This window comes from Desmodus rotundus, chromosome Y (genome assembly GCF_022682495.2).
Source record: "Desmodus rotundus isolate HL8 chromosome Y, HLdesRot8A.1, whole genome shotgun sequence".
Classification (NCBI taxonomy): Eukaryota; Metazoa; Chordata; class Mammalia; order Chiroptera; family Phyllostomidae; genus Desmodus; species Desmodus rotundus.
Window position 1 is genome coordinate 5,312,498 of NC_092332.1, and position 14,752 is coordinate 5,327,249.

General features: G+C 37.3%; 1 protein-coding gene across 3 annotated transcripts in view; it reads left to right on the forward strand.

The window, feature by feature from the left end:
- The first annotated feature begins 349 nt into the window (after nt 1-349).
- LOC139440595 (eukaryotic translation initiation factor 2 subunit 3, X-linked-like) overlaps nt 350-14,752 on the forward strand; it is a 32,898-nt gene continuing 18,495 nt past the window's right edge. For 2 of the 3 annotated variants that reach the window (XM_071220425.1, XM_071220426.1), the window contains exons 1-7: nt 358-432; nt 1,232-1,295; nt 3,544-3,671; nt 3,762-3,883; nt 5,119-5,213; nt 10,431-10,589; nt 11,642-11,776. In XM_071220425.1, coding sequence (XP_071076526.1) covers nt 364-432; nt 1,232-1,295; nt 3,544-3,671; nt 3,762-3,883; nt 5,119-5,213; nt 10,431-10,589; nt 11,642-11,776 — 772 coding nt within the window. In that variant the 5' untranslated portion in view covers nt 358-363. Of the gene's footprint in view, nt 433-1,231; nt 1,296-3,543; nt 3,672-3,761; nt 3,884-5,118; nt 5,214-10,430; nt 10,590-11,641; nt 11,777-14,752 lie in introns of all 3 variants that reach the window. The other variant, XM_071220424.1, reaches the window with a different exon arrangement.

A 14,752-nucleotide genomic window follows, 5' to 3' on the forward strand; every position in this document is an offset into this window, starting at 1 on the left:
TCTCCTTATTTACGGAAATCAGTAAACAACAAACCACCCTCTTCATTGTGTCAATATCCCCAGTTTCTCTCCATCTGAGCCGGAAAAGGAGATCTCTCCTCTGTTTGTAGCACAGTTCTATCACCCATTTAGCAAGGGGCCTTTTACGGGGCTGCCCTCTCATTGCCTTCACAAAAAAGCAACACGTCTGTGCCTTCTGTTTTGGAGTCAGTCTGCAGGGTAGCATTAAAAAAGTTAACCGTAATCCCTTGCTGCACAAGTCATCTTCCTTTCCGCCTTTTTGCGCTACCCTTCTCGCCTGCACTACGGGGCCTGCTTAGGGTCAGGCAGTAGCTAAGGCGACTTTCTTCCTCTTCGGACAAGATGGCGGGCTGTGAGGCTAGTGTGACTTTGGGACAGCCGCATCTTTCTCGTCAGGATCTCGCCACCTTGGTAAGAATTTGCTATAGAAAAACAACTGGGGAATGAGGATTTCAAGGCCTCCTTGGGGGCGTTGACACCAGACCGTAGCAGTGCTGTCATGAGCATGGGTTTGTCTGGGAGCTGAGCGCTGAACAGCCTTCCCTGTACAATGTACACGTGAGTACGTTTGCTATTGTGTGAGGATGTAAAATCGTGGAGCTTGCCACTAGGAGATGATTGTTTGCAAAGTTAATGGTAGTAAATGTTCTTGAGATTTTTACCTGTGAAGGTTTCAGAAAAGCGTGTGTTAAACATACTAAATTTTCTACCGTTAAAGATCTGCGAAGGAACTGTTACAAGCTCTCCCCCGCGCTAATTCTAAAATTTGGGGCCTAGACCAAGGATGTCAGACTCATTTTCACTGGGGGCCATATCAGCCTCGAGGTTGCCTTCAAAGGGCCAAATGTAATTTTAGGATTGTATAAATGTAACTACTTAACTAGCCGCAAGGAGCTCACTGCTGCTGGATAAAACAAGGTGGAGGGCTGCAGTAGGCCCCAGCCTTGTGTTTGCCACTAGTAGCCTAGACCTTTCAGATCTCCCACCTACAGTAAATGGGAATGGAAGAGGTGATGATAATCTTTTTTGCAAATACAAACAGTCTTTTGCACTGAGGATCTCTTCTGTGGAATACAAAGACTGCTTATACACAAAAGGTGATTTATGTTAAGAACTAAACTGAATAGATGGTGGGCAGCAGAATTACTAAATATGAAATTAAAATTCTGGTTTATTTTACCTGCTCTAGTTTTTAAATATTTTATTGCAGGATGTTACCAAGTTGACTCCACTCTCTCAGGAAGTTATCAGCAGACAAGCTACAATTAACATAGGTAAGAATAAGTGGTTGCATGCAGTAGAATTATAGTTCTGAAAGGTTGACTTCTCTGCTCTTGAACAATGAATTTTAATTTCTTGTGCTACAAACAGAATATAGGAGGACACATATATAGTGAATAAATTTGAACACTGATGAGCACTTGCTGGATTTTTTTTAGGAAACAATGTGTTCCATTCTTGTTTTACAGAGTATGTATGGTGCAAATGCACAGATAACGAAAAGGCAGTATGCTGTGTGCACATGTAGCAGAAATATAAGAGGTGAAATGTTTGTTGCATAGGATTATTTTTATTGTTCAACTAAACTCATTCACTATTTTGTTTTAGTTTCAGGTGTACATGCATAGACTGAATTTAAAAACAGGGTTTGTAAAATTCTTTCTTAATATGGTAGCTTTTACTAAGGAAATCTTTTTCATAATTGCCATCTTTGTAAGTTTTAGGGCCTCTTCAAACAGCAGAGTGTAAGTTATGAAAAAATTATAAGTCATACATAAATCTTTAAAGTATATTTATTTGCTGTAATTAAGGGTTTTTCTGATTTTTATGGATTTCTCTTTTTTTGTATTGGATTTGCATACGTATATACCTCACTCTAAGTACTGTAAACTTATTGTACAAAATTTTCTATATATTTCAGTTAGCATTTATTTTAATGGCATGTGAGCTTGTTTGGAGGCTAACAGCAAATTGAAAAATATGTTACCTAACTGAACATGGCTTCACTTTTTTTCTTTTAAGATTTATTTATTATTATAGAGAGTGGAAGGGAGGGAGAAAGAAAGAGTGAGAAAAATGGATATGAAAGGGAAACATCCATTAGTTGCCACTCGCATACCCCCAGCTAGGGACTTGACTCACAATGCAGGCACGTTCCCTGACAGGAATCCAACCCTTGACCTTTTGGCTTGTGGAACGGGTGTCCTACACACTGAGCCAGACCATTCAAGGCTTGGGTTCATTCGTTGGTCAGCAGGACCTTACATTGAGAGTGGCTGCCACACAAAGTGAAATTCATTTACAGCATGTAAACTTCTATATTTTTATTCTAGAAAGCATTGTTATGATGAATGTTTTGGCGTAGTATGTAAAGGCTAGCATCAAGTTGGCACATGCACAGTAGTGGGTTACATTTTTCATGCCTAACCTTTATTTGTTTGAGCCAGTACTTTTGGCTTTATTCATTGGTTTTGCAGGTGGCTGGCCGAAGGCCCAATTATTTCCTGGAACATATGCATACCATAGTAGTTAAAGAAAATTTTGATAACTTTTTAAGTTTACTAAAGTGACCTGCTTAGTTCTGGGGTGGCATAAATATGGTTTTTGTACAAGGTGGTCAGGTTCATAGCAAGTTCTCTGAAATTATGTTTCAGAAAAACTTTTGTATAGAAGATGATAAATGAAAGGAAAAAATGACATTATTAGTTACAGATTGTTACCCACCCTTCCATGACAGAGGTGTAAAGCATGGTCTTTCTGGCCAGTGCAACTTGAAACTGTAAAGCAGAGGAAATACTTTATTTTTCAGTCAACAAATGGAGAAGGGTGAGCCCATGCTCTGAAAGCACCTTTTCTCCCTGGTTAGGGCTTGGGAGAGATTTTTAGCCTCTTTTTTTTTTTTTTTTTTAATTCCTTACTCAGGGAATATTGATAATTTGAAAGAGAGAGATATCAGTGTGAAAGAGAATCATCTATCAGTTGCCTCCCACATGTGCCCAGACCAGGGATCAAACCTGCAACCTTTTGGTGTAGGGAATGATGCTGCGACCAAGTTAGCCACTGTGCCAGGGCCGTGGAAATTTTAAAAGCAACTAATTGGGTAGATGGGATTGGCAGGCAGCAACTTCAAGGAAGAATTGGTGTATACACATTCTCACCAACTCCTCATCACAAAGCCCAAATTGTGGCTAGCTGTGTACATTATTCCCTTAGGGTATGAATTTCAGGTGGTTAATGAAGACAACTTCTCCAGAGGTGGGGAAGCAATCTGGAGCAAGCTTGTTCGATACTTAAGCTGTCTGCAGATACTGTGATTAACTGATACTAGTTTGCCTTAGTTCCTATAAACAAGCATAGCTTATTTTACATATTGGGAACAGTAGGTTGCTCTAGCCTGCTGACAAGCACAATATCTACAGTGTGTTGTAGCTTTTGTTTTTCTAAGTATAATGAAATACTTGGTGAAATTGGATGCACATTCATATATACATATATATATACATATATTTTTTTTTTTTGTAGGTACAATTGGTCATGTTGCTCATGGAAAATCTACAGTTGTCAAAGCTATTTCTGGAGTTCACACTGTCAGGTTTAAAAATGAGTTAGAAAGAAATATCACAATCAAACTTGGGTATGCTAATGCCAAGGTACATGATGTACTATGGAAGTAGAAATTATATTACTTCAGTTATCAAAGATGCAAATGATAAATTCAGTCTTCTGTTTGAAACTTTTAGATTTATAAACTTGACAATACAAGTTGTCCTCGGCCAGAATGCTATAGATCCTGTGGAAGTAGTACACCTGATGAGTTTCCTACAGACATTCCAGGGACCAAAGGGAACTTCAAATTGGTCAGGTGATTATTTTTGTGTTAAACATACTTTTTTGTCTTGTGCTTGTTGAACTATTTAGTGGAGATCTTAAATAATAACTTAAACCTAAGCTTGATGCGCATGCATTTTTGTCAAAATGTGGGTAAGAAATCTTGAAGAACATCTTCTCACTAAGAAATTTAGTTTGCAAAAATCAAAAGTGTTTTAAAAAGAGAAATTTAGTTTGCAATAGTTTCTTAATAACTTTTTAAGTGTATATTAATATACTTAAAGGTAAATTTAAGGCCAATTATTTAAACCTAAGCTATAATAGAGATGTGCAGGTTCTCGTATGTTTTGTCTGAATGCTCAAAATATACACACATTTGAGGATTAAAAGAATCAAATAGAACTATAACTTTGAGAAGAAAATGCAAGCAATAAAATTTAAGGATCTAAGACTTGTTGAGGTGTTTTTATGTATTATGCTATACAGCAGTAAATTACAAATAATGGGAAAGTTACAGGTCATCAAAATTAAAAGTAATTGCTTTGCTAAAGATCTCTTAACAGGATTGCCCTAGGTGATGTGGCTTAGTAGATCGAGCACCAGCCTGTGAAGGAAAAGGTCGCTGGTTCGATTCTAGTCAGACACATAGCTGGCTTGTGGGCCACATCCCCAGTGCAGGGCGTGTGAGAGTCAACCACACATTGGTGTTTCTCTCCTCTTACCCTCTCTCTAAAAATAAGTAAACTCTTTAAAAGCAAATTTGTTAAAAGGGTCAAAAGACAAGCAACTGGCCTGCAGATAACTGTTTTCAAATCATGTCTCCAATAACAGACTAAGTATACAGAAAGAACACTAAAAAATTTAACAGTTAAAAGTAAATATTCAGAAAAATAATGCAAGTAGAAAATAGGGAAAAATGCATGAAAAGCATATACGTTGGGCAAATTAACACTGTCCTCTAATTCATTAGCATATGTTTCATAAAGCTCATATTTAACTTTAATTAGATTGGCTATTTTCCCAAGGTAATTAGAGCCTTGTCTTCAGGTAAGTTACAAGTGCTCATAGCCAATTTTTATCTACTTTATAATCTTTAATCATTTTAATTTCAACTTGTAATCTCCAAAATTCTGGTAGCATCTAGCTATATAGCCATAGGAAGATTATTTTTGAGGTGGTTTAACTTTAATAATCCTGTGACTTGCATATTTACTTGCATATTTAAGTGTTAACTGATGTCAAATCTGATTGTTATATCTTGATTGTTAGACATGTTTCCTTTGTTGACTGTCCTGGCCATGACATTTTGATGGCTACTATGCTGAATGGTGCAGCAGTGATGGATGCAGCTCTTCTGTTGATAGGTAAATAATAATCAGAAGTGGTTCAGCAAATCAATACAGAATCAGTTTCAGATGAAATATTTAAAGGGTCTACTGGCCATACATGGTAAATAAATCCAGGTTAACAATCATGTCTGCCTATGAAATTGGGGCTGATACTTTGAGAATTCTTATCATAGTATGCAAAAGAAAATTTTTTATGTCAATAGTGCATTTTTCATGCACTAACAATAAAAACAGTAGTGCTGTTGTTTTTATTTACAATTATTATATAGAAGTATGGGAGGGTAGTTCATTTTTAATATCTCTGGGCCGCCCACAGCAATACCAATGTAATGATTTTCTTTTTTTTTAAATATATATATTGATTATGCCATTACAGTTGTCCCATTTCCCCTCCTTCACTCCACTCCATCCTGCCCCCCACCACATCCCTCCCCATAGTTCATGTTCATGGGTCATACATGTAAGTTCTTTGGCTTCTACATTTCCCATACTATTACCCTCCCCCTGTCTATCTACCATGTATGCTACTTATTCTCTGTACTTTCCCCCTCTCTCTCTCCACTCCCCTGTTGATAACCCTCCCTGTGATCTCCATTTCTCTGTTTCTGTTCCTGTTCTAATTGTTTGCTTAGTTTGCTCTTGTTTCTGTTTTAGGTGCAGTTGTTAATAACTAAGTTTGCTGTTATTTTTACTGTTCATATTTTTTATCTTCTTTTTCTTAGATAAGTCCCTTTAACATTTCATATAATAAGGGCTTGGTGATGATGAACTAACTCGTTTAACTTGACCTTATCTGAGAAGCACTTTATCCGCCCTTCCATTCTAAATGACAGCTTTGCTGGATACAGTAATCTTGGATGTAGGTCCTTGCCTTTCATGACTTGGAATACTTCTTGCCAGCCCCTTCTTGCCTGTAAAGTCTCTTTTGAGAAATCAGCTGACAGTCTTATGGGAAGTCTTTTGTAGGTAACTGTCTCCTTTACTCTTACTGCTTCTAAGATTCTCTCCTTCTGTTTCATCTTGGGTCATGTAATTATGATGTGCCTTGGTGTGTGCCTCCTTGGGTCCAGCTTCCTTGGGACTCTCTGAGCTTCCTGGACTTCCTGGAAGTCTTATTTCCTCTGCCAGAGTAGGGAAGTTCTCCTTCATTATTTGCTCAAGTAAGTTTTCAATTTTTTGTTCTTCCTCTTCTCCTTCTGGCACCCCTATAATTCGGATGTTGGAACGTTTCAAGGTGTCCTGGAGGTTCCTAAGCCTCTCCTCATTTTTGTGAATTCTTGTTTCTTCATTCTTTTCTGGTTGGATGTTTCTTTCTTCCTTCTGGTCCACACCGTTGATTTGAGTCCCAGTTTCCTTCCCATCACTATTGGTTCTCTGTACATTTTCCTTTGTTTCTCTTAGCATACCCTTCATTTTTTCATCTAATTTGTACCACATTCAATTACGTGAGCATCCTACTTACCAGTGTTTTGGACTGTGCATCCAATAGGTTGGCTATCTGTTCACTCCTTAGTTGAATTATTTCTGGAGCTTTGATCTGTTCTTTCATTTGGGCCTTTTTTTTTTTGTCTTGGCACGCCTCGGGGATGTATTTTTAGCTTCACTGACCATTGTAATTCCTCGGAAGTGGGTTTCTTGTTGTACCCTCTGTTTTTCTCTTGTTTTTATTTCCTTGTTTGCAAATGTTTTTTGTATATAGGTATCTTAACTCTGTCTTATATTTGTATAAAATATATAATTCCAGGCTGACATCTACCAAAAGTTTGTATAAGTTTTCTTACATTATTCAAGTGATATTTCTCCTTTATGATGTCTCTTATTTTTTCTGAGTGAAATATGATTGATTTCACATTGTTTGGGAAGACTGTGTGTTTAGAGTAAAGCCAGGAAAAATCTGAAGGACGAGTTGAGGGAGAACATACAACTCATGAGGTCTGAATAATGTGTTTCTTGGTTTCAATAGTATTGGCTTGGCCAAATCTGTTCAGATTTTTCTTGCACTTTTGTCCAGTTCTTAGAGGAAGGTATGCCATTTACTGAATGTCTCTACTGGGCAGTCTTCACGGTGCCCCTAGGTAGCACGGAGGGGGCTGGAGGAGGCGGGTGCTCCACCACAAAAGGCCTGTGGGGGTGGGGAAGCATAGTGATTTTCTTTAGATAGAGATCTCAAACATTCATATGAAAAGCTGAAGTCAGCCTGCATGGATATTTTTAAAACTAGGACTGTTTTCTTCCATATGTAAGTTGTTAAAGAGATTTTGTTATTGGAGGCCACATGGAGTTTAGGGCCAAATGTAAAGTTAAGAGGGCACTGTCTCAACTGCATATTCAGCAAGTTCTCTAAACCATCATTAACTTATAATTTGTTAGACTCATCTCACTAAAAGCTGAATACTCAGTTATGATTTACTGTAGAAAAGGGATGCTGATTAAAATCAGCTAAAGGAAGATGTGCTTAGGGCAGGGTCCAACAGGTTTTCAAACATGTAGCTTTCATTGTCCTCTATAAAGGCAGGGATTACTGTCACATTTTCAGTGTTCACAGTTTATTAAGGTTGTATTATACAGACATAAGTGAGTGATTAACTGTGGTAAATTTTAGTCTCTGAATGACTGAACCCTCATGGTCCCAGTGCCCCATTCTAAAATCATGTGAATATTAAATGAACCAAATAGTCTTTCCGGCTTGCCAGCATCTTATTCAAAGACTCATATGGCAGCCACATCTCAAATCTGTTGTAGGTAATCATGCCCTGAATAAGGACAGTCCGCTAAGGGTTATATGACTATGTTTAAGAAGCCCAAGACAACTGCCAAGACTGCTTTTTAAGCAAGGCCAGATGCCTCACTATACAAGCTATACTTTTTCTTATGGTTCTATTTTGCTTGTTAGTTAGTTTTATTCATTAGAGTCCCCTTATAGGTCCGATCATATGGTATTTGTTTTTCACTGACTGGCTTATTTCAATTAGTTTAATAGTCTCCAGTTCCATAGTCTCCAGTTCCATCATGCTGTTGCACAACATAGGAGTTCTTTCTGCTGTGTAGCTTTCCATTGTGTAAATGTGCCGTAGCTTTTTGATCCACTCATTTACTGATGGGCACTTAATACTGTTTGTAGCACTTGGCTATTGTAAATAACACTACTGTGAACATTCGGTATGTAGATTCTTTTGATGACACAGAAGTTTTTGGATATAATCCCAGCTGTGGAATCACCAGGCTAAAGGAAGTTCCATTTTTAATTTTTACAGGCAAATTCCATACCTTTTTCCACAGTTGCTGCCCAGTCTGCATTCCCAAGAGTGCATTAGGGCCCCCTTCTTGCCACATCCTAGCCAGCACTTGTTATTTATTAATGAAGGTCACTGTGGTACTTCTGAGCTGATATCTCATTTGTTTCTTTTTTTTCTTTTCATTTTTTTTTAAATTGTTGTTCAGGTACATTTGTCTCCATTTTCACCCCACCATGGCTCCCACCATCCCTGCCTCCCACCATCAAGTCATCCCCTTTGGCTTTGTTCATGTGTCCTTCATACATGTTCTCTATTTTCCCCTATTATCCCTCTGTCCCCTCCTATCTGGTTACTGTCAATTGTTATTTATTTCAATGTCTTTGCTTCTATTTTGCTTGCTTGTTTTGTTAATTAGGTTTCAGTTATAGGTGAGATGATATCGTATTTGTCTTTCACAGCTTGGCTTGTTTTAGTTAGCATAATGCTCTTCAGTTCCATTCATGCTGTCGCAAAGGGGAGGGGCTCATTCTCTCTTTCTGCTGTGTAGTATTCCACTTTCATTTACTTACTTATGGGCACTTAGGTTGCTTCCAGCACTTGGCTATTGTAAAATGTGCTGCTAGGAACATTGGGGTGCATAGGTTGTTACGGATTGGTGTTTCAGGATCCTTAGTGTATAACAGTGGAATTGCTGAGTCAAAAGGAGTTCCATTTTTAGCTTTCTGAGGAAACTCCATACTGTTTTCCACAGTGGCCTCACCAGTCTGCATTCCCACCAACAGTGCACGAGGGTTCCCTTTTCTCCACATCCTCTCCAACACTTGTTTGTTGATTTGTTTATGCTGGCCACTCTGACCTGTGTGAGATGGTACCTCATTGTGGTTTTAATTTGCATCTCTCTGATGGCTAGTGATGCTGAGCATCTTTTCATATGTCTCTGGACCCTCTGTGTGTCCTCTTTGGAGAAGTGTCTGTTCAGGTCCTTTGCTCATTCATTGTGGTTTTAATTTGCATCTATCTGATCGCTAGTAATGCTAAGCATATCTTGATACGTCTATGGGCATCTGTATGTTCTCCTTGGAGAAGTGTCTATTCTGGTCCTTTGCCCATTTTTAATTAAGTTTTTTTGTCTTCCTGGTATTGGGTTTTATGACTTCTTTATATATGTTGGAGGTCAAATTCTGTTCTGATGATTATTGGCAAATATGTTCTCCTATACAGACAATTTCTTTTTATTTGGTGATGGTTTCTTTAGCCATGTAGAAGCTTTTTAGTTTGATATAGTCCCATTTGTTTATTTTTTCCTTTATTTCCCTTGGTCTAGATATGTATCAGCAAAAATACTGCTACTTTGGATGTATAAGTTCACTCAAACCTTGCTTTCCCCTCACATGGGCTGGTCCATAAAGTGCCCAACTGTTTTATGACATGACATTTTGAAAGAGACAAACTGCTTTCAAGTTGGAAGCCAGAGTCTCTGGAACTTAACTTGACAAATGACATCTCATCACTTTTGCAATACTTTGGTGTTAACTAATTAGATCTATTCCACATTAAAGGGAAGGATTTCATAAGGATATTAGGGTCCATATTTGTGGCTATCTACTCTTAAAATTTAGTAATTATAATTTATAGATTATATGAAGCACTATTATGTCTGAATTATTTTGAAGCTAGACAGGGCTGGAATTTCTTAAAGAGTGGATAGAACCAGAAGGGTACATGTTATGCCTGAGGAAAAGCTATGAGTAGACTCCTCACAGTCCAAATTTCTTGATTCTAAACATTGTGCTTAAGGGTACAAAATAGTAGTTAAAAGCCTGGGAGAATCCAGGGAAATCAGTCATGGAGTTTAAACAAAAGGATATAAAGACACTTGACATTGGTGTCCAGGAATTTGCTTTGAGTAGAATATGTAAAAGTATTTATTTAGGTGCCAACTAGTTCTTATTACTCATTTTCCTTGATTTCATTTTATCCTTTATTATCAATTTAGCTGGTAATGAATCTTGTCCTCAACCTCAGACTTCTGAACATCTGGCTGCCATAGAAATTATGAAACTGAAACATATTTTGATTCTACAAAATAAAATTGATTTGGTAAAAGAAAGTCAGGCTAAAGAACAATATGAACAAATCCTTGCATTTGTACAAGGTAAGGTCTAGTTTTTAATAAAATCTGAATTACTTTTAGAGGTATTTAATCCATATATTTTAATGTAATCATCAAAACTAGTAAATCGTATCAGTTGTAAAACTACTTAATAACTTTTTTATTTTAGCCATCTGATAAAAATGAAATTTGTTTTTGAATTTGGTGTGCTGAAACTACATTTTACCTGGAAAGGTTGTATTTTTTAAATGTTACCAATTGAGGGTTTTTTTTGCCAAAGGTAAATACAATTCTTTAAAATATGTATTCATATATGTATATGAATAAAACATCTTTATAGATAGTAGCATGGAAGATTTTACAAGTATGTCATGTCATCCTTGTGTAGAGGAAATGCCAAATGGAGCACCTAATGCATGTTTTTAAAATTTTCCCAGGCATAGTGAAGTAAATGAAGCATCTTTTTTGTTGGTTTGCTCTCTAATTATTCTGACTTCTTTTCTTCTCAATGACTGCCTATTCCCAGAACTGAACCTGACAATGAGTTCTTTAATCTTTGTAGTGTCCCTTTTTTTAAAAGGTACTATTTTTATTTTGGGAAAAACATGGTGCATATTTTTTGATGTTCAATATCTTGTCTTTTTTAGTTGTTAGAAATACGAACTGTATTGGGCACACATCATATAGAAAAGAAAGAGCGTACCTGTAAAATTTTTTATCTATTTGGTTCATTTCACTGATCAGCTTCTTTGACATTTAATAAATATGCAGCAAATGCTGTGCACCAACAATTTCTGATTACCAATGGGTCTGTAATTTTCTCTTGACATATATCTGGGCCTAAATTACATTTTAATGGAAGTCTTTTAAGCAGATTCTTTGCCAGTAGCACAAGTATTTATTCCTTTCTTTTATTATGGGTATTAATCTAACCTCACAAAGTTCAGATTTAGATGGAAAAACAAAATATTATAGTTTTTCTAAACAGAATGAACACTTTTGTATATTGCTTTTTAAATAATAGCAATTATATTATGTAATAGATGGGCAGAACAATTTGTAGCATTTTGATTATTCTTAATTTTGTCGTATAGGTACAGTAGCAGAAGGAGCTCCTATTATTCCAATATCTGCTCAGCTAAAATATAATATTGAAGTTGTCTGTGAGTATATTGTAAAGAAAATTCCAGTACCTGTAAGAGACTTTATATCAGAACCCCGACTTATTGGTAAGTTTTTAACCTGTTAACTTTTAATTTTTGACTCAATTTTTTCACATTGTTGATTTACTTATAGAGACATATATTATTAATTTGTTCTTTGGATAGAGGTGATAATATATACAGTCTTCATATACTTCTTGGAATTTTAAAATATGGAATAAGTTATGGGAACCAAGGGCAACTTGTTATTTGAACTTAGTGGGGTAAAAAGAAAGTGATTATATTATATTGATATAGATTAATTCCAAGGTTGTATTGGCAGTGCAAGATTGAATGAGTAACAGAATAGTGAATAAAATATGAATTTTAACTTTTTTAGAATATATTTGATTATGCTATTAGAGTTGTTCCATTTTCCCCCCTTATGCTCCTCCCCCTGCAAACACCCTCCCACTGGCATTCCCCCCTCCCCCCCTTACTTCATGTCCATGCATTGTACATATAAGTTCTTTGGCTTCTGTATTTCCTATACTATTCTTAACCTCCCCCTGTCTATTTTCTGCCTACCATTTATGCTTCTTATTCCCTGTACCCTTTCCCCCATTCTCCGCCCTCCCCTTTCCCACTGATAACCCTCCATGTGATCTCCATTTCTGTGATTCTCTTACTGTTCTAGCTGTTTACTTTGTTTTTGTCTTTTTTTTTTTTTTTTTTTTTTAGGTTCAGTTGTTGATAGTTGTGTGTTTGTTATCATTTTACTGGTCATAGTTCTTGACTCTCTTCTATTTTTCAGATAAACCCCTTTAACATCTCATATAATAAGGGCTTGGTGATGATGAACTCCTTTAACTTTCCCTTATCTGGGAAACACTTTATCTGCCTTTCCACTCAAAATAATAGCTTTGTTAGATAGAGTCATCTTGGATGTAGGTCCTTGGCCTTTAATGACTTCAAATACTTCTTTCCAGCCCCTTCTTACCTGTAAGGTTTCTTTTGAGAAATTACCCAGTAGTCTTATGGGAACTCTTTGTAGGTAACTCTCTCCTTTCTTCTTGCTGCTTTTAAGATTCCCTCTTTTCCTTCTTGGGTAATGTAATTATGATGTGCCTTGGTGTGTGCTTGCTTGGGTCCAACTTCTTTGGGACTCTCTGGGGTTCCTGGACTTCTGAAAGTCTATTTCCTTTGCCAGATTGGGGAAATCTCTTTCATTTTTTGTTCAAATAAGTTTTCAACTTGTTGCTTTTCCTCTTCTCCATCTGGTACCCCTGTGCTTCAGACGTTGGAATGTTTAAAGTTGTCCCAGAGGTTCCTAAACCTTGCTAATTTTTTTTCATTCTTCTTTATTCATTCTGTTCCAGTTGGTTGCTTATTTTTCCCTTGGTTCCAAATCGTTGATTTGAGTTCCAGTTTCCTTCCCTTCACTGTTGGTTCCCTGTATATTATCCTTTATTTCACTTGTTGTAGCCTTCATTTCTCTCTTCATTTTGCAGCCACACTAAACCAGTTCCATGAGCATCCTGATTACCAGTGTTTTGAACTTTGCCTCTGATAGGTTGACTCTCCCCTCATCACTTAGTTCTTTTACTGAACCTGTTCTTTTGGGCCATATGAAACCAATTTCTTTGTTTCAATGTACCTGGTACCTGTAAGGGGAGGAGCCTTAGGTATTTGCCATGACTGGGCAACCCGTTTTGGTGCATTGTGGTGCTGTCTGTGAAGGAAGGGTCAGCAAAGGAACATTGACACTTGCTCTGTTCTTGTCCCACTTACCATTACTTCCATTGCTTACCACAAGTGGTTTGTGGCCTTTATGTGCTGATTTGCAGGTGGGTTGTGTTTGTGTTCATTTTAGGACCCTTTGGATCTTTTCAACATACTTTCCTGTGAGACTGGGAGTGTCTCCCGCAGCCACAATCCCAACAGATCTTTTCCTCACCTGTGGTTTTGAGTCTTTAGTTTGTCATGCTGAAACCCAGGGTTTTGAGGTCCATCTCACTCTGCCCTCTCCCCCAGGCTTCTCTCTGTGTGAATGTGGGATTCCCTTTGCGATCCTCCAGCTGCCTCTTTGCCTGCCGGGTCCTCTGTCTTCTTGTCACCAGTCACCACCTTGCTTCATTCTCTCCACCCCGCTCCCTGTCTCTGCCCCTCCTACCTCTGGTTTAATGTTTCTTCAACTGTTTTGTTGTTGGAATTCTATGCAGATGTTTTTCTAGCAGTTCTGGTTGTTCTTTGTTTTTAAGTTGGTTGTTTTCCTTCTTTTGGTTGTTTGAGCAAGCAAAGCAGTTCTTCCTGCGCCCCCATCTTGGCCCTCTACCTCCAATTCTAACTGACAGCTTTGCTGGGTAAAGCAATCTTGGCTGTAGGTCCTCACTTTTCATGACTTTCAATATTACTTACCACCCCTCTAGCCTGCAAAGTTTCTTTTGAGAAATCAGCAGACGGTTTTATGGGAGCACCTCTGTAGGTAACTAACTTCTCTCTTGCTACTTTTAAGATTCTCTCTTTTGTCTTTAACTTTTTACATTTTGATTATGATGTATCTTGAAGTGGACCTCTTTGCATCCATCTTGTTTGGGACTCTATGCTTCCTGGACTTGCATGTCTATTTCCATCACCAACTTAGGGAAGTTTTCTTTCATTATTGTTTCAAAGAAATTTACAGTTGCTTCCTGTTGTTCTGCTAGCATCCCCGGGATGCGAATGTTGGAACACTTATACTATCCTCAGTTTTTTGGATTCATTTTTATTTCTTGTTCTATTTCCTTGTTTTTGTTTTCTTATGTTTCAAATAATTGGTTTGATTCTTGGCTTCATTCACTCTCTACTTTTACATTCCTATAAATTGTTCTTTATGTCAGTTAGTGTATCCTTTGTTTCTGACTGGATCTTTTTATGCTGTTGAGGTCCACACTAAGTTCCTTCAGCATCCCTATAACTAGTGTTTTAAGGGTAGATCCCTTATTTCCATTTTGTTTAGCTCTTTTTCTGGAGTGTTTATCTGTTCTTTCATTTAGGCCATGTTTCTTTGTCTCCTCATTTTGA